Source organism: Ranitomeya imitator, chromosome 4 (genome assembly GCF_032444005.1).
Source record: "Ranitomeya imitator isolate aRanImi1 chromosome 4, aRanImi1.pri, whole genome shotgun sequence".
Classification (NCBI taxonomy): Eukaryota; Metazoa; Chordata; class Amphibia; order Anura; family Dendrobatidae; genus Ranitomeya; species Ranitomeya imitator.
In genome coordinates, this window is record NC_091285.1 from 9,646,359 (window position 1) to 9,665,173 (window position 18,815).

Here is an 18,815-nt window from a genome sequence, read left to right on the forward strand (position 1 = left end):
AAGGTTAGAATAGGGGTAGGGTATTTTCAGCCATTTTAACCCTAAAAAAACTTCCTAGAAAACACAGACTCTGCATAGAAAACTGCATAAAAAAACGCACCAAAAAAAGGACCTGCGTTTTCTGCCAAGAGCTGCGGTTTTTAGTCCTGAAAAAAAGGAGGGAAATCAGGAACGTGTGAACATAGCCTAATGGTAAGGACATATTGGTGATCAGATTCTAGGAAAGTGACAAACAGCATGGCCGCCAGAACAGTTCCCTCAGGGGTTGTCGCTTTCCATGGATCCTGAATGGCAGGATCCTTCCCCGTGACAGTAACATCATAACATGCCCTGCCAGCTACTGGATGGCCTATAATTGCAGTCAGCCATTAGAGTGGAGCTCAGCACATAGATGGTGGGCGGATGAGGAATGTGACTGAGCTGCAGCCCCACAAACCCCAAACTCTTCACACAAGATCGACCCCAAGCTCGGGATCTGGAGCACCAAGATGGCGGCGGCGGGCTTCAATCCTGAGGAGCGAAATATAACTGAGCGGCGCCCCGCAGAGCTCCCCGGCCGTCCCGCAGCTCTGTGCGGCCCTCCCTCCTCCGTGCCCTCCTAGGGCTCCGCTCACAAGTCACAGCCGCCATTACTGCTTCCGCTTCACTACAGGACAGACCCATCATATCTGCTGAGGTGAAGCCGCCGGCTCCGCCATAGATCCCGAAGTGCACTGCGAGCGAGGGCTCTGATTGGCTGGCGGCCTGAAGCGGGAACGTCAAGCGGAAACTGAGGCGCAGAAGACCGCGGCGTCTGAGGGAGAAAGTGGGCGAATCTGCTCCTGCGTAATACTTTATATATATATATATGTTATATTCCTATCTCATACCCTATATCTACATTATACCCCTATATAACACTATATCTATATTATACCCCTATATAACACTATATTATACCCCTATATAGCACTATATCTACAGTATACCCCTATATAATACTGTATATGGACATTATACCCCTATATAACACTGTATATGGACATTATACCCCTATATAACACCGTATATCTACAGTATACCCCTATATAATACTGTATATTGATATTATACCCCTATATAACACTACATCTATATTATACCCCTATATAACACTATATCTACAGTATACCCCTAGGGACGGACTAAACTGCATATTGGGATGATGGGCTGCAATACTAGACTCCACCACTAGATGGCAGCACATTTTACAAATGCAGCCCAGGAAATGACTTCTTGTAATATAGCAAGAAGGGAATATGGTATAATTATTGTTCTGTATGGGGATTATGGGTGAAATATCACAAATACACATGCCCAGGAACATACTTCATCTACTTCTGATAGGAATATGGGTATATCTATTGTTCTGTATGGGGATTATGGGTGAAATATCACAAATACACATGCCCAGGAACATACTTCATCTACTTCTGATAGGAATATGGGTATAATTATTGTTCTGTATGGGGATTATGGGTGAAATATCACAAATACACATGCCCAGGAACATACTTCATCTACTTCTGATAGGAATATGGGTATAATTATTGTTCTGTATGGGGATTATGGGTGAAATATCACAAATACACATGCCCAGGAACATATTTCATCTACTTCTGATAGGAATATGGGTATAATTATTGTTCTGTATGGGGATTATGGGTGAAATATCACAAATACACATGCCCAGGAACATACTTCATCTACTTCTGATAGGAATATGAGTATAATTATTGTTCTGTATGGGGATTATGGGTGAAATATCACAAATACACATGCCCAGGAACATATTTTATCATTATTTTAAGAACATATATATTTATCCCAAATAGTCATGCCCAGTACCACATTTGATGAATTTCCCATAATAATATGAATAGAATTATTCACCTCCATGGTAATTCAATGTGAAATATTATATTTACAGAGGCTAAATAATTTTGCAGCTTTGTTTGAAAAAATATCTTTAAAAACTTGTGGGCACCTAAGCTCCATAATAAATGAATACCTATATGTACATTTATATTACAGCGTCAAATAGGCTAAGTAATTTCCTTTTACAGCTTGGTAATTCTGCATTCAATAGCGCTGCAATAAGTCAGTATAGGCTGTTTATTGTCTCTATATGACGGCTTTTCATTAATATAGCGATAACAGTTTGAACTATTATTTTGAAAATATCTGCATTGATTTCCTGGACATATGCAGTGTTTATACGCTCAAAGATGCTGAAACAGGCCTGGAAAGACGGGTTTAACAAAGTTTTTGCTTTTTTTTTTTTTTCTTCAAGATTGTGAAAACTGTCTGAAGCATTGACTTGAAAATAGCTTTTGTGACTTTATTGATATATTTTGTGGTTGGACGTCAAGGTTGCTGAAATAAGCAAATAAAGGCTGATTTAAGAGACTTTTAACTGTTTATCTTCAGTACTGAAAAAAAGGCTTAAAGCTGACCTGTCATCACATTCAATGCCACCAAGCCGCAGCTATGGTGGCATAGCTGACAGGTCCAGCAGTGTGGACAGCCCTCTATCCGCCTCCCTGGTGCCTCCGCACTAAAATATTACACTTTATTCCTCTCGACGGGCACCACTGGAAGCATGAAGTGTCTGTATCGGTCCGATGGAGTGTGAACAAATCTGCGCTATCTACAATGCACTGCGTCATCAGTTGCTGGGCAGGAATTTTTTTACTGCCCAGCGACTGATGACGCGGCACAGCGCAGGGCTCAAGCACTGATTGGTTCACACTCCAAAACACCAACAGGACCACTTCTTGATTCCCGTTACGCGCGCCAAGGGGGCAATAAAGTTTAGTATTTCAATGAGGAGGCACCCAGGGAGGTGGACAAAGGTCTCTCCACACAGCTGGACCTGTCAACTATGCCACCATAGCTGCGGCTTGGTGGCATTGAATGTGATGACAGGTCCTCTTTAAAGCGTCGAGTTGAATATAGCCTGTGTTTTCTTTGTGAAATTTAATACTTAGCTGCTCAATCGTGCATGGCGTGTGCTGTCAACCAACAAACACCTTACCCCACTAATTTCACATAAAATGTAATGTGATATGATCATCAGATGTGGATGATTATATTATTGATTATTATCAATATTCATTTATATGGGGATTATGATTTGGATAACATGGCTACAAATCCCAAATCCCATATTTATCCTTTACCTGATAAAAATATCCAGTAGAGTCTCTTTTATCCAAGCTAAACGGGAGCAGAGGGTGCTTGGATTTGTGAAAAACTGGGATAACTCAAACAACTGAATAAAATGCCCCCCTTTGTATCCTGCTGTCCCGCTTTGGGTCTTCCTGTCCCTCTTGTATCCTTCTGTCCCTCTGAGTATCCTCCTTTTGTGTCATCCTACCTCTCTTTTATGTTCTACTGTCCGCTTTTGTCCATTTTTTGTGTCTAAAAGGGGAGCCCTGGGCAGCCGCCTGGATGCTTGGATAAAGCAGTAAATTGGCTGGCAAAGTGCTGTACAGTCATGGCCAAAAGTATTGAGAATGAGACAAATAGTAATTTTTCCAAAGTTTACTGCTTCATTTTTGTAATGGCAATTTGCATATACTCCTGAATGTCAAAGAGTGATCAGCTTAACAGCAATTACTGTACTTGCAAAGTCAATATTTGCCCAGAAAATGAACTTTAACCCCCAAAACACATTTCAACATCATTGCAGTCCTGCCTTAAAAGGAGCAGCTAACATTGTTTTAGTGATTGATCCATTAACACAGGTGTGGGTGTTGATGAGGACAGGGCTGGTGATCAATCAGTCATGATAAAGTAAGAATGACATCACTGGACACTTTAAAAGGAGGCTGGTGCTTGGTATCATTGTTTCTCTTCAGTTAACCATGGTTATCTCTAAAGAAACACGTGCAGCCATCATTGCACTGCACAAAAATGGCCTAACAGGGAAGAGTATCGCAGCTACAAAGATTGCACCTCAGTCAACAATCTATTGCATCATCAAGAACTTCAAGGAGAGAGCTTCCATTGTTGTCAAAAAGGCTCCAGGGCGCCCAAGAAAGACCAGCAAGCGCCAGGACCGTATCTTAAAACTGTTTCAGCTGCGGGATCGGACTACTAGCAGTGCCGAGCTTGCTCAGGAATGGCAGCTGGCTGGTGTGAGCGCTCCTGTACGCACTGTGAGACTGCGGAGACTCTTTGAGCAAGGCCTGGTTTCAAGGAGGGCAGCAAAGAAACCACTTCTCTCCAGAAAAAACATCAGGGACCGACTGATATTCTGCAAAAGGTTCAGGGAGTGGACTGCTGAGGACTGGGGCAAAGTCATTTTCTCTGATGAATCCCCTTTTCGATTGTTTGGGACATCTGGAAAACAGCTAATTCGGAGAAGAGGAGATGAGCGCTCCCACCAGTCTTGTCTCATGCCAACTGTAAAGCATCCTGAAACCATTCATGTGTGGGGTTGCTTTTCAACCAAGGGAATCGGCCTAAAAACACAGCCATGAATAAAGAATGGTACCAGAATGTCCTCCAAGAGCAACTTCTCCCAACCGTCCAAGAGCAGTTTGGCGCCCAACAATGCCTTTTCCAGCATGATGGAGCACCTTGCCATAAAGCAAAGGTGATAACTAAATGGCTCATGGAACAAAACACAGAGATTTTGGGTCCATGGCCTGGAAACTCCCCAGATCTTAATCCCATTGAGAACTTGTGGTCAATCATCAAGAGACGGGTGGACAAACAATAACCAACAAATTCTGGCAAAATGCAAGCATTGATTATGCAAGAATGGACTGCTATCAGTCAGGATTTGGTCCAGAAGTTGATTGAGAGCATGCCAGGGAGAATTGCAGAGGTCTTGAAGAAGAAGGGTCAACACTGCAAATTTTGACTTGCTGCATTAACTCATTCTAACTGTCAATATAACCTATTGGTACTCATAATATGATTGCAATTATATTTCTGTATGTGATATAAACATCAGACAAACACTAATAAAAATCAGAGGGCAGCAGATCATGTGAAAATATAATTTTGGTGTCATTCTCAAAACTTTTGGCCACGACTGTATACGTTACCCTCATCTTTTTCCCACAGCCACACACACAAAAAAAAAAAAACAATATGAACAATATGAAGGTTTCCATTCCCATTCAAGTGAACCTGGATGGAAAACAGGCACATAAGATTCAATAATGCCTTGCCTACTGACGAAGAAGCAATACCGAGTCCTATATCAGACATGTGAACGTAAGCAGCATCATTTATTGTTCCATGAAAGCTATTTTGTTGGATTTGTTATGATGGCCTTCGTATTAACCTAGAGACCAGTATACACTAAAATACATGTTCCATTTCCAAATATTTTTGTTAAGATAAAACCTATTATTTTATTAAAAGTTATTTAAAAAAAATTCTATATATCTCCATTAAAAGTTATTGATGTCAACAAACCTAAGTAACCAATAAAATCCTGCAAAAGATCCAACATCCTATAAAGAACAATGTATTGAGAATAATATAGGTATATAAGCAAGAAGTATGGTGCAAGACTGCTCATCTCTATGACATGGCCGGCCTAATAAGAAGGTGGGAACACTGGGTCAAAGACCTATGATGCCAGGGGTGGGAGAAGTCAATGGACATGTAATCCTGTCAGATGCAAATAGGTTACAGGATCTGTATCTCCATAGCATTCTGACCACAACCCCATATAGAATAATAAATATACCCATATTCTTACCGGAAGTTAATGAAATGTTTCATCATATTTTACCAATAATCAACATATAAAACAATAATTGTACACATACGTGTTCTTACCAGGAATTGATTGAATATGACACTGGGCATGTGTATTCATGATATATCACCTATAATCCCCATACAGAACAATAGATATACCCATATTCCTATCAGAAGTAGATGAAGTATGTTCCTGGGCATGTGTATTTGTGATATTTCACCCATAATCCCCATACAGAACAATAATTATACCCATATTCCTATCAGAAGTAGATGAAGTATGTTCCTGAGCATGTGTATTTGTGATATTTCACCCATAATCCCCATACAGAACAATAGATATACCCATATTCCTATCAGAAGTAGATGAAGTATGTTCCTGGGCATGTGTATTTGTGATATTTCACCCATAATCCCCATACAGATCAATAGATATACCCATATTCCTATCAGAAGTAGATGAAGTATGTTCCTGGGCATGTGTATTTGTGATATTTCACCCATAATCCCCATACAGAACAATAGATATACCCATATTCCTATCAGAAGTAGATGAAGTATGTTCCTGAGCATGTGTATTTGTGATATTTCACCCATAATCCCCATACAGAACAATAGATATACCCATATTCCTATCAGAAGTAGATGAAGTATGTTCCTGGGCATGTGTATTTGTGATATTTCACCCATAATCCCCATACAGATCAATAGATATACCCATATTCCTATCAGAAGTAGATGAAGTATGTTCCTGAGCATGTGTATTTGTGATATTTCACCCATAATCCCCATACAGAACAATAGATATACCCATATTCCTATTAGAAGTAGATGAAGTATGTTCCTGGGCATGTGTATTTGTGATATTTCACCCATAATCCCCATACAGAACAATAGATATACCCATATTCCTATCAGAAGTAGATGAAGTATGTTCCTGAGCATGTGTATTTGTGATATTTCACCCATAATCCCCATACAGAACAATAGATATACCCATATTCCTATCAGAAGTAGATGAAGTATGTTCCTGGGCATGTGTATTTGTGATATATCACCCATAATCCCCATACAGATCAATAGTTATACCCATATTCCTATCAGAAGTAGATGAAGTATGTTCCTGGGCATGTGTATTTGTGATATTTCACCCATAATCCCCATACAGAACAATAATTATACCCATATTCCTATCAGAAGTAGATGAAGTATGTTCCTGGGCATGTGTATTTGTGATATATCACCCATAATCCCCATACAGAACAATAGATATACCCATATTCCTATCAGAAGTAGATGAAGTATGTTCCTGGGCATGTGTATTTGTGATATTTCACCCATAATCCCCATACAGAACAATAATTATACCCATATTCCTATCAGAAGTAGATGAAGTATGTTCCTGGGCATGTGTATTTGTGATATATCACCCATAATCCCCATACAGAACAATAGTTATACCCATATTCCTATCAGAAGTAGATGAAGTATGTTCCTGGGCATGTGTATTTGTGATATTTCACCCATAATCCCCATACAGATCAATAGATATACCCATATTCCTATCAGAAGTAGATGAAATATGTTCCTGGGCATGTGTATTTGTGATATTTCACCCATAATCCCCATACAGAACAATAATTATACCCATATTCCTATCAGAAGTAGATGAAGTATGTTCCTGGGCATGTGTATTTGTGATATTTCACCCATAATCCCCATACAGAACAATAGATATACCCATATTCCTATTAGAAGTAGATGAAGTATGTTCCTGGGCATGTGTATTTGTGATATTTCACCCATAATCCCCATACAGAACAATAGATATACCCATATTCCTATCAGAAGTAGATGAAGTATGTTCCTGGGCATGTGTATTTGTGATATTTCACCCATAATCCCCATACAGAACAATAGATATACCCATATTCCTATTAGAAGTAGATGAAGTATGTTCCTGGGCATGTGTATTTGTGATATTTCACCCATAATCCCCATACAGAACAATAATTATACCCATATTCCTATCAGAAGTAGATGAAGTATGTTCCTGGGCATGTGTATTTGTGATATTTCACCCATAATCCCCATACAGATCAATAGATATACCCATATTCCTATCAGAAGTAGATGAAGTATGTTCCTGAGCATGTGTATTTGTGATATTTCACCCATAATCCCCATACAGAACAATAGATATACCCATATTCCTATCAGAAGTAGATGAAGTATGTTCCTGGGCATGTGTATTTGTGATATTTCACCCATAATCCCCATACAGATCAATAGATATACCCATATTCCTATTAGAAGTAGATGAAGTATGTTCCTGGGCATGTGTATTTGTGATATTTCACCCATAATCCCCATACAGAACAATAATTATACCCATATTCCTATCAGAAGTAGATGAAGTATGTTCCTGGGCATGTGTATTCATGATATATCACCCATAATCCCCATACAGATCAATAGATATACCCATATTCCTATCAGAAGTAGATGAAGTATGTTCCTGGGCATGTGTATTTGTGATATTTCACCCATAATCCCCATACAGAACAATAGATATACTCATATTCCTATCAGAAGTAGATGAAGTATGTTCCTGGGCATGTGTATTTGTGATATTTCACACATAATCCCTATACAGAACAATAGATATACTCATATTCCTATCAGAAGTAGATGAAGTATGTTCCTGGGCATGTGTATTTGTGATATTTCACCCATAATCCCCATACAGATCAATAGATATACCCATATTCCTATCAGAAGTAGATGAAGTATGTTCCTGGGCATGTGTATTTGTGATATTTCACCCATAATCCCCATACAGAACAATAGATATACCCATATTCCTATCAGAAGTAGATGAAGTATGTTCCTGAGCATGTGTATTTGTGATATTTCACCCATAATCCCCATACAGAACAATAATTATACTCATATTCCTATCAGAAGTAGATGAAGTATGTTCCTGGGCATGTGTATTTGTGATATTTCACACATAATCCCCATACAGATCAATAATTATACCCATATTCCTATCAGAAGTAGATGAAGTATGTTCCTGGGCATGTGTATTTGTGATATTTCACCCATAATCCCCATACAGAACAATAGATATACTCATATTCCTATCAGAAGTAGATGAAGTATGTTCCTGGGCATGTGTATTTGTGATATTTCACACATAATCCCTATACAGAACAATAGATATACCCATATTCCTATTAGAAGTAGATGAAGTATGTTCCTGAGCATGTGTATTTGTGATATTTCACCCATAATCCCCATACAGATCAATAATTATACCCATATTCCTATCAGAAGTAGATGAAGTATGTTCCTGGGCATGTGTATTTGTGATATTTCACCCATAATCCCCATACAGATCAATAGATATACTCATATTCCTATCAGAAGTAGATGAAGTATGTTCCTGGGCATGTGTATTTGTGATATTTCACCCATAATCCCCACACAGATCAATAATTATACCCATATTCCTATCAGAAGTAGATGAAGTATGTTCCTGGGCATGTGTATTCATGATATATCACCCATAATCCCCATACAGAACAATAATTATACCCATATTCCTATCAGAAGTAGATGAAGTATGTTCCTGGACATGTGTATTTGTGATATTTCACCCATAATCCCCATACAGAACAATAGATATACCCATATTCCTATGAGATGTTGATGAGATATATCACCAGGCGTGTGTAACCCGATATTCTACACATAATCCCATATAGTTACAATCTTTTTTCCCTGGTTCTATTATTAAACTTTAATCCAGCCCTGTGGATGTTCTGATTCATTTAAGTATTTCCATTGAATTCCCTTCTTGCTATATTACAAGAAGTCATTTCCTGGGCTGCATTTGTAAAATGTGCTGCCATCTAGTGGTGGAGTCTAGTATTGCAGCCCATCATCCCATCATCCCATAATCCCAATATGCAGTTTAGTCCGTCCCTACCCCTATATAACACGGTATATCTACAGTATACCCCTATATAATACTGTATATGGACATTATACCCCAATATAACACTGTATATGGACATTATACCCCAATATAACACTGTATATGGACATTATACCCCAATATAACACTATATATGGACAATATACCCCTATATAACACTGTATATGGACATTATACCCCAATATAACACTGTATATGGACATTATACCCCAATATAACACTGTATATGGACATTATACCCCAATATAACACTGTATATGGACATTATACCCCAATATAACACTGTATATGTACATTATACCCCTATATAACACTGTATATGTACAGTATACCAGCGTCTAACACTATATCTACAGTATATCCCTATATAATACTGTATATCTACATTATACCCCTATATAACACTATATGTCTACATTATACCCCTATATAACACTATATATCTACATTATACCCCTATATAACACTATATCTACATTATACCCCTATATAACACTGTATATGTACATTATACCCCTATATAACACTATATATGTACATTATACTCCTATATAACACCGTATATGTACACTATACTATATGACACTATATTTGTACACTACCCCTATATAACACTATATATGTACATTATACTCCTATATAATGCTGTATATGTACATTATACTCCTATATAACACTATATCTATATTATAATATAACACGGTATATCTACAGTATACCCCTATATAACACAGTATATCTACAGTATACCCCTATATAACACTGTATATCTACAGTATACCCCTATATAACACAGTATATCTACAGTATACCCCTATATAATACTGTTATGTACATTATACCCCTATATAACACTGTATATCTACAGTATACCTCTATATAACATGGTATATCTACAGTATACCCTATATAATACTGTATATGGACATTATACCCCTATATAACACTGTATATGTACATTATACCTCTATATAACACTGTATATGTACATTATACCTCTATATAACACTGTATATGTACATTATACTATATAACACCGTATATGTACACTACCCCTATATAACACTATATATGGACATTGTACCCCTATATAACACTGTATATGTACATTATACACCTATATAACACTGTATATCTACATTATACCCCTATATAACACTATATCTATATTATACCCCTATATAACACTATATCTAGTTTTCCCCTATATAACACGGCATATCTACAGTATACCCCTATATAACACTATATCTATATTATACCCCTATATAACATGGTATATCTACAGTATACCCCTATATAAGACTATATCTATATTATACCCCTATATAACATGGTATATCTACAGTATACCCCTATATAACACTGTATATGTACATTATACTCCTATATAACACTGTATATCTACATTATACCCCCATCTAGCACTGTATAGCTACAGTATATCCCTATATAATACTGTATATCTACATTTTATCCCTATATAATAATGTATATCTACATCATATCCCTATATAACACTATATATGTACACTACTCCTATATAACACTATATATGTACAGTATACCCCTATATTACACTGTACATGTACACTATTCTATATAATGCTGTGTGTATGTATATATATAATATATATCTCTATCTGTTTTTTCCGTGTCGGTTTTCTGTGATGTTTTCAGCCGGGGACGACAATGTCTGTGGGAAAGATAAAAGACAAGATGAAGTCGGGGGAGACGGGGTCCATCGAGAGCCAACCTCTGAGCTTTGGGCAGGTAGTTGGATGTTCCTTTACATAACCACGGGGTCAATATTTATCTTACTGCCCATATTATCATCGTCGCCTCTCATGCGGCCGCCCCAGCTGCTGCAGAACTACAACTCCCTGCATCCTCTGTCCGACATATCCGGCAGGTCCTAACAGCTGGGAGATGGCGTGTTACACCAGCCGCACAGACACGGATCGGGACCATTTTACCTTGTGATGTCCTGAAGGGATATATTATAAACTGGTAGTATACGGCTGGGATCTGCTGTCGCTTCATGACTGGTGGGGACTGGACCTCCGTTCTGAGAAGGACCCCGCGTCGCAGCTGATTCCCCTGCACAGCGCCACTGACTGGCAGCCCGGCTGCGTGAGTTAGACTCCGTGCATTATTATTTTATCATTTGTACTTCTTTTTCTATTTGCAGCATAAGTACAGTGCGGAGGAATACCAGGCCATACAGAGCGCCCTGCGCCAGAAGCTGGGGCCGGAGTACATCAGCAGCCGCCAGGCCGGCGGGGGACAGAAGGTGGGTGGTGACGGACCCTCGTACAGCTGCATTTCTGTGACCAAATTGGTAAAACTACTTTATTGCTTCTTTGGGGGCCACAGGTAACCCTGGGTGTATGGGGAGGCATCATGAAGAAGCGAGCACACCGTCACCCCCACATCTCTCACTCGCCTCACAAAGCCAAAGTATCAGGAGAATCGTTCTCCTCCCGGGAGGATGGAATCCGATCATTTACCAGTTCATTTTTCTGTTCTTCCTTTTCAGGTGTGTTACATCGAGGGGCACAAGGTGATCAGTTTAGCCAATGAAATGTTTGGATACAACGGATGGTCGCATTCTGTAACTCAGCAGAATGTCGGTGAGACTCCATAAAATCCACAATACGAGAGCGACCGGCGCCGGCAGATTTACTGAACCGTTTCTCCTCCTGCAGATTTTGTGGACCTAAGTAACGGCCGGTTTTATGTCGGGGTTTGCGCCTTTGTAAAAGTCCAGCTGAAGGTAACCTTCTTTGTTCTATCGCTTGGAACAGCTTTTATGGATTCATTCAATCGAACGTGGTCCATAGAAATCGATTATCAAAACCCCGATCCGGCGGTCACAACCTGACGGGAACCCTGCGACCCGCCTCCTACCTGCAGGCATCCCGGCGCCCTTTCTCTTTCGTAGGCTTAGCATGGCGTCACGCCGTCCCTACGAATCTGAAGAGCCGCTAGACCCCGATCCGCAGAATCGATTGTTTCCGCTCCGATCATTGGAAAGCAAATGTATAATGATCAAGAGGCTGCGGTCACTATCCTCCATTTGTGATACGTAGGACGGCTCTTACCACGAAGATGTCGGCTACGGCGTCAGCGAGGGGCTGAAGTCTAAAGCTCTTTCCTTGGAGAAAGCACGGAAGGAAGCGGTGACAGACGGGCTGAAGAGAGCACTGAAGTAAGAACAAGCCCACAAAAAATAATCTTTTCCGCGTGACAATATTCACTTTTGAAATAATATATTTTATTTAGTTGTTTTTTTTTTTTTGGTTATGATCTGTCTCCTGGAGATAATTGCATCATTACTTTATGCGTTTTTACTATTTCAGGTGCTTCGGCAATGTTCTTGGCAACTGCATAATGGACAAAGATTATCTTCGCGCTGTTAATAAACTTCCAAAATTGGTGAGAAATTTCTATAAAGACATTAAATAGTAATAACGTAATATCGTCATTGTCCACCAGGGGGCAGGTTTATTCCCAGATTTACTGTGTGAACATCGACGTAAACTCAGACGATACAAATGTCGGGATTTGAAGTTACTGGAACCAAAAATGGACGAGCACGGTGTAAATTCTGCTGCGGGCTGTAAACCCGACCCTGGAGTTTGTCCCGACATTGTTATAGTTGGTAAAGTATCTCTCTACCTACCTTCCATGTTTTAGCCTCAGGTGGAGTTGGATTTGGCTCAGACGAAGCGTCAGGACTACGATGCTGCCTTGGAAAACACACGATATAATAGTTTCCTTCAAGAACAGAAAATTGCAGCCGGAGCATCGGATCCAGCAGATCAGCAAAAGAGCAAAGAGCCGTCACCGACCAAACGGCAGCAAGACATGAACAGCGAGAACTACCAAAGTGGCCCCAGGTAATTCACCAGATGCAAAAGGGCCACAGAGTAGCGTCCATTTATGATCACCCAGAAGAGGAATATTGGAAGGACCACATTCAGATTATGGCCTGAATATTTTACATCTGCTGATAACGTGTACAATAAAGGACTAGTAATGGGCAAACCCATGACAACCATCCAAGCTAAAGCAGACAGCTGGGGGCAGATATTCTCAGACTGGGCCGGGGCCATAGATATTGCAGCTCTCCCGCCTAAAAATAGCAGCGTGCAGCCGCCCCAGAAAAGGTGCATCTTTTAGATTCGCCAATTCTTGCTCTTTGCTTGACTTTTCCAATTTGTCCTGGTGCCGTGACAAGTTGGGTTTTGGGTTTGGAGTTCATATCCGCTGTTTTATGGCCACTGACATCAAGACCAGGGGTTAATAACGGAGAGGCGTCTATAAGAATCCCTCATTAATAACCCCATAGTTAGATTGTAAAGAGAAACGCAGCCAGAATAAAGTCCTTTAATTGAAATAAAGGCACCGACTCCTTTTTTCAAATAAAAAGCAAAGTTATGCTCACCTTTACACCTAATCCACTGAACCCCATGTCCCCCGTAAAAGAGCAAAAATAATAAAACACCATATTCCTCACCTGTCCAACGATAATCCATTAATGGGCATGTCCCACGACAATCCGGATGATTTAGAGAGCGGTCACAGATTGAGAATTTTGTTATGCAGCGAGTGGGTGACTGGGGTTTATCAGCAGTGAACTCAGGTGACCTTTCTCACCTCACCACTACACATTAGAGGAGCGTTCTCACGCCCCTGTCTCATTGTGAACCGGCTCGCGTGGATAGCGTTCGTATTAAATCATCCGGATTGTTGTGGGACATGCCCATTAATGGATTATCGTTGGACAGGTGAGAAATAAGTTTTATTATTTTTGGTCTTTTACAAGAGACATGGGCTTCAGTGGATTAGGCGTTAGGTGAGTATAACTTTGCTTTTTATTTCAAATAAAGGAGTCGGTGTCTTTTTCAATTAAATGCCTTTATTCTGGCTGGGTTTTGTTTTACACTCTACCTATGGGGGCGTCTTATAGATGACTCTCCATTACTAACAACTGGTCTTGATGTCGGCGGCCACAGAACAGCTGACATCATCTCCAAACTTATTACGCCACTTGCTAACGCACCAGGGCAAGTGGGAAGAATCGGGCAAAGCACCAGAATTGGCGTATCTAATAGATGCGCCACTTATCGGACGGCTGCGGGTGGGCAATATCCATGTCCCCTTACCTGCTTGAGCAGAGCATAGCAGCCCCCAAATATCAGCTTTAGCTTGGCTGGTTGTCAAAAATGGGGGGGGGGGTTGGCACACTTAAAAAAATTGCTTAGTTAAATAATTAAAAAAAAAAAAACACGGCGTGGGGACCCTTCCATTCTTGATAACCAGCCAAGCTAAAGCTGACAGCTGTGGGTTGCAGCCCACAGCTGTCGCTTTTGATAAATACTCCCATCAGCCTCGCCTGCTCTCACTATCAGTGACAGTAGGCTGCCTGTGACCGGCGGGAAACTTTACTGCCGGTCACAGCTACTGGCTCACGCTGTCATCTGTATGAAACCGTGGGAACTGCATCGCTGTGACTAGCGGTAACTAGATCAGAGCCGGTGTTTCTCGCGCTGTCACACAGATGACAGGGTGGGAAACAGCCGATGTTCAGGGTGCTGAACCCAAACAGTAGCACAAACTTCCTGGAGAAGGCCGTGTTCGGGGTCCGTGCACATACAATAGGTGTTCGGTATGGACCGCCAACTTTACTGTTCGGGTTCACCCATCACTATAAAGGACTAAAACCCCACAAATCTTCCTTTTGATACTGGCAGTTCCAGATGTGGGTCAATGAGTTTGGTGGCTCAACCTGAGATGGATGCCACGTTCCAACGGAAACAGCGGCAAAGGCAAATGCAACAGCGATTCCGCGAGGAGATGGAGAAGAAGCAATGCCAGGATGCGGTGCCCGCTGCGGACGCGGGGGGAGGCGGTGAGATTAGATCCCAATTCATTAGAGTCGAGCAGAAAGTATCGCAGGAGGCTGGTCCAGCGGCCATGGAGGTAGTCGGTGACCCCTAGGCCAGAGCTTTTATTTACAGGGGTCTTTTGTGCCTCTCACACTCATCCGCTTCTACACTAAGTGTAACCTTCCTCCGACACTCGATAGTGATGATCATACAGATTATTCTAATGAACGTCACATAATGAAATGATCATGTACGGACCTAATTCTGCCTGATTCCCCCCTACTGCAGGAACATCTACCGCTCTGAGGGTCCCCCCTGTAGGACACAGCACCCCGGCCTCAGTGCCAGACGCAGCTGCTCCCCCGGATGAGTATCTGCCAGGTGAGACTTTGCACCGTCACCTTTTGCAACCCTGAAATTGGTGATTGAAGATAAGACACAAACATATGGAATAGTCTGTACGTTTAATCAATAAATATATTTCCGGTGATCTGGTGCATTGACTGCTTTCTGTTACACTAAAGCTGCCCACCACAATCTAGCATCTTTGGGGGTCTCACCACAGCAGGCGGATCGGTAATGTAGGACTATCGGTGATAGATAAGATGAGGACCGACATCAGTTTACGTGTCAAGATCATATTGTGCACAAAAAGCGGCCACGACAGCCGTCTCTAGGCATCTCTATATACGTCCGTACGAGGCGGACTCTGCGCCGGGAGCGGCCTCACAATCACTGACGTCTCCACAGGGCTCGGACCCCGCTCCTCAGCGGCAGGTTATAGGTTCGGCCCCTGATGTTCGTGCATGACACAGACATTTCATGCCACATAGCAGACGTGGACCGTGAGCCGCTCAGGGCAAAGCAGGATGGTGGGCTCTGCCCAATCGGGGCACAGGATTAGAAAATATGAACCTTACGGTAACGGCCCCCGTCATGTGTAACAAGGGACAGGCCGTGCGGGGAGGAGAATGACTGTCACTTGCATATTCTCTGCCTTCACTTTCTGGTAATGTCTCTCTTTGACGTTTTCAGATGACCCGGAGCTTTGGGACATCCCTGTGGAGTTCGAGAGCGTCTCCAACACGACGGCGGCTCCGGCCTCTCTGTCCAGACCTGCGACCCCTCTCGTACACCATCAGATGACAACACGGAGCAAGACCCCCCAAAGACCGAACAATGAGCGGCAGCCGATGAGAACGATGTCGTGGAACCAGGCGGTGAGAAACGTGACCGGACAGCAGCGAACAGGTGACATAGATGTGTTCATAGAGCCGTCGTTCTGCGCCGCCCCCGGTGTAGGGGAACCGCACGAATGTGGCAGATCCTTATAAAACCTCTTATTGATCTATGTTATGTTTTTTTACACTTTGAAGATAAAAGTCCGCACTGTCACGACATGAAGAAGCGGCGGCTCGACCCCTCGTGACCGAGATCTTCCTCGCACACATTCTCCTATAATGCTGAACGCCGTCACTTTAAGAATACGGATCGTTAAATTCTCCATCTGACGAGCAAAAGAGGCAGCGAGGTTTCCCACCTGCCGGACGGAGATGGATGTTCTGCTTTGTTTTAGAAGATTGTGACGTTTTATTCACGTTTAATAAAAGAAATGTTACGTTTTATTATTGAACATTTTAACATGTTTTATTCGCTCGGCCCCTTTTATCATCTCGTCATCAGGTCTGCATTGTGTAAAGCTGAAAAAGATCCTCTGCCCCATCGGGAAAAGCAGACGGGGGTCCGATCGTCATCCGTCATTGCAGAAATCAACGTGCACGGAGGAAAGAGCGTCTCCTTGACCGGGCGGATCCTCCACCGCCATGATCAGGTTGTCTTCTCTATTAATCTGATTGTCAGCAGCGACGGATCACGTAAGCGGGTGAGACTGATGCCGGCAAACTTGGGGGTCCAAGGCTCCACCATGGCTTCATCATCACTCGTGAACTAAGGAGAAGTCTATCTGGTGGCACCTTGGACTCTTAGATCCAGAAGATTCATCCTCCCCCACGGGGGTCTCCTTTACTGTCTTCTAAGAATCTCATGTGCACCGTCCAGCGTTTACAAGTTGGACCCATTTTGGAGGTTGCTATTCTGAAGTTTTTTTTTCCTGCAACCAAAAATGTTGTCATCCATTTTTTATTTTTTTTTACTCTTTCTAGATCAGACGTTTATGGACACGGCGATTTGTATTTATATATATATTTTTTTTTTAATGGGGGGGGGGGGGTGGCACCATGTTAGCCAGATGAAAAAGGAATGTTCTGTGTGAAAAAACAAAACGGATAATCTTGTAGTTATGAGACCTTTTAATGGCTAACAAAAATAAAATAAATAATATTAAAAAGAGCTTTTGAGACATCTTAGGTCCCTTCCTCTGGCACGGTATCACACGTTTTGGAAAGAACACAACAGAATATGAGGAATCTGGTCCAGAGACGGTGAGGGCGCAGTGACTCTGCTCCAGAGACGGACACTGAGGGCGCCGTGACTCTGCTCCAGAGACGGACACTGAGGGCGCCGTGACTCTGCTCCAGAGACGGACACTGAGGGCGCCGTGACTCTGCTCCAGAGACGGACACTGAGGGCGCCGTGACTCTGCTCCAGAGACGGACACTGAGCGCACAGTGACTCGGCTCCAGAGACGGACACTGAGGGCGCCGTGACTCTGCTCCAGAGACGGACACTGAGCGCACAGTGACTCGGCTCCAGAGACGGACACTGAGGGCGCCGTGACTCTGCTCCAGAGACGGACACTGAGCGCACCATGACTCGGCCCCAGAGACGGATACTGAGCACACCGTGACTCGGCTCCAGAGACGGACACTGAGAGCGCCGTGACTCTGCTCCAGAGACGGACACTGAGCGCACCATGACTCGGCCCTAGAGACGGACACTGAGCACGCCGTGACTCGGCTCCAGAGACTGTGAGTGCACCAGGCCTCTGATCTTAATTAGATATTGGGGCAATAAAACGTACCTACCTCTAATTAATGATTCATTCTCTGAGCTCAGTTTGGTTAAGTGTTCATTATTACACGATGCCGCTCTTTTGTTTGTGCATATATTTGTGTTTCTTCAGAAACTTTGTTACACCGTGCCCAAGGAAGGGACCTAAGAAGTCCCAAAAGCGGCTGTGTAACATCATTTATTTTAGTCATTAAAACGTACCA

At 42.0% G+C, this 18,815-nt stretch overlaps 1 protein-coding gene across 1 annotated transcript; it reads left to right on the plus strand.

Moving 5' to 3' along the window:
* Nucleotides 1-697: 697 nt before the first annotated feature.
* RAD52 (RAD52 homolog, DNA repair protein) lies at nucleotides 698-17,265 on the plus strand. Its single transcript, XM_069762954.1, has 12 exons — nucleotides 698-825; nucleotides 11,429-11,521; nucleotides 11,940-12,041; nucleotides 12,288-12,381; nucleotides 12,457-12,524; nucleotides 12,841-12,959; nucleotides 13,111-13,186; nucleotides 13,448-13,650; nucleotides 15,508-15,665; nucleotides 15,931-16,023; nucleotides 16,678-16,893; nucleotides 17,019-17,265. Exons 2-12 carry the CDS (start codon nucleotides 11,441-11,443, stop codon nucleotides 17,069-17,071), a joined length of 1,263 nt encoding a protein of 420 aa, XP_069619055.1. The 5' UTR covers nucleotides 698-825; nucleotides 11,429-11,440; the 3' UTR covers nucleotides 17,072-17,265.
* The last annotated feature ends 1,550 nt before the right edge of the window (nucleotides 17,266-18,815 follow it).

Bases quoted from the DNA above. Each gene is read 5' to 3' on its own strand.
- RAD52 (XM_069762954.1), top strand. From the start codon at position 11,441: ATGTCTGTGGGAAAGATAAAAGACAAGATGAAGTCGGGGGAGACGGGG. The intron at 12,042-12,287 runs GTGGGTGGTGAC...CTTCCTTTTCAG, and splicing joins AGGCCGGCGGGGGACAGAAG to GTGTGTTACATCGAGGGGCA. The intron at 16,024-16,677 runs GTGAGACTTTGC...TGACGTTTTCAG, and splicing joins CCCGGATGAGTATCTGCCAG to ATGACCCGGAGCTTTGGGAC.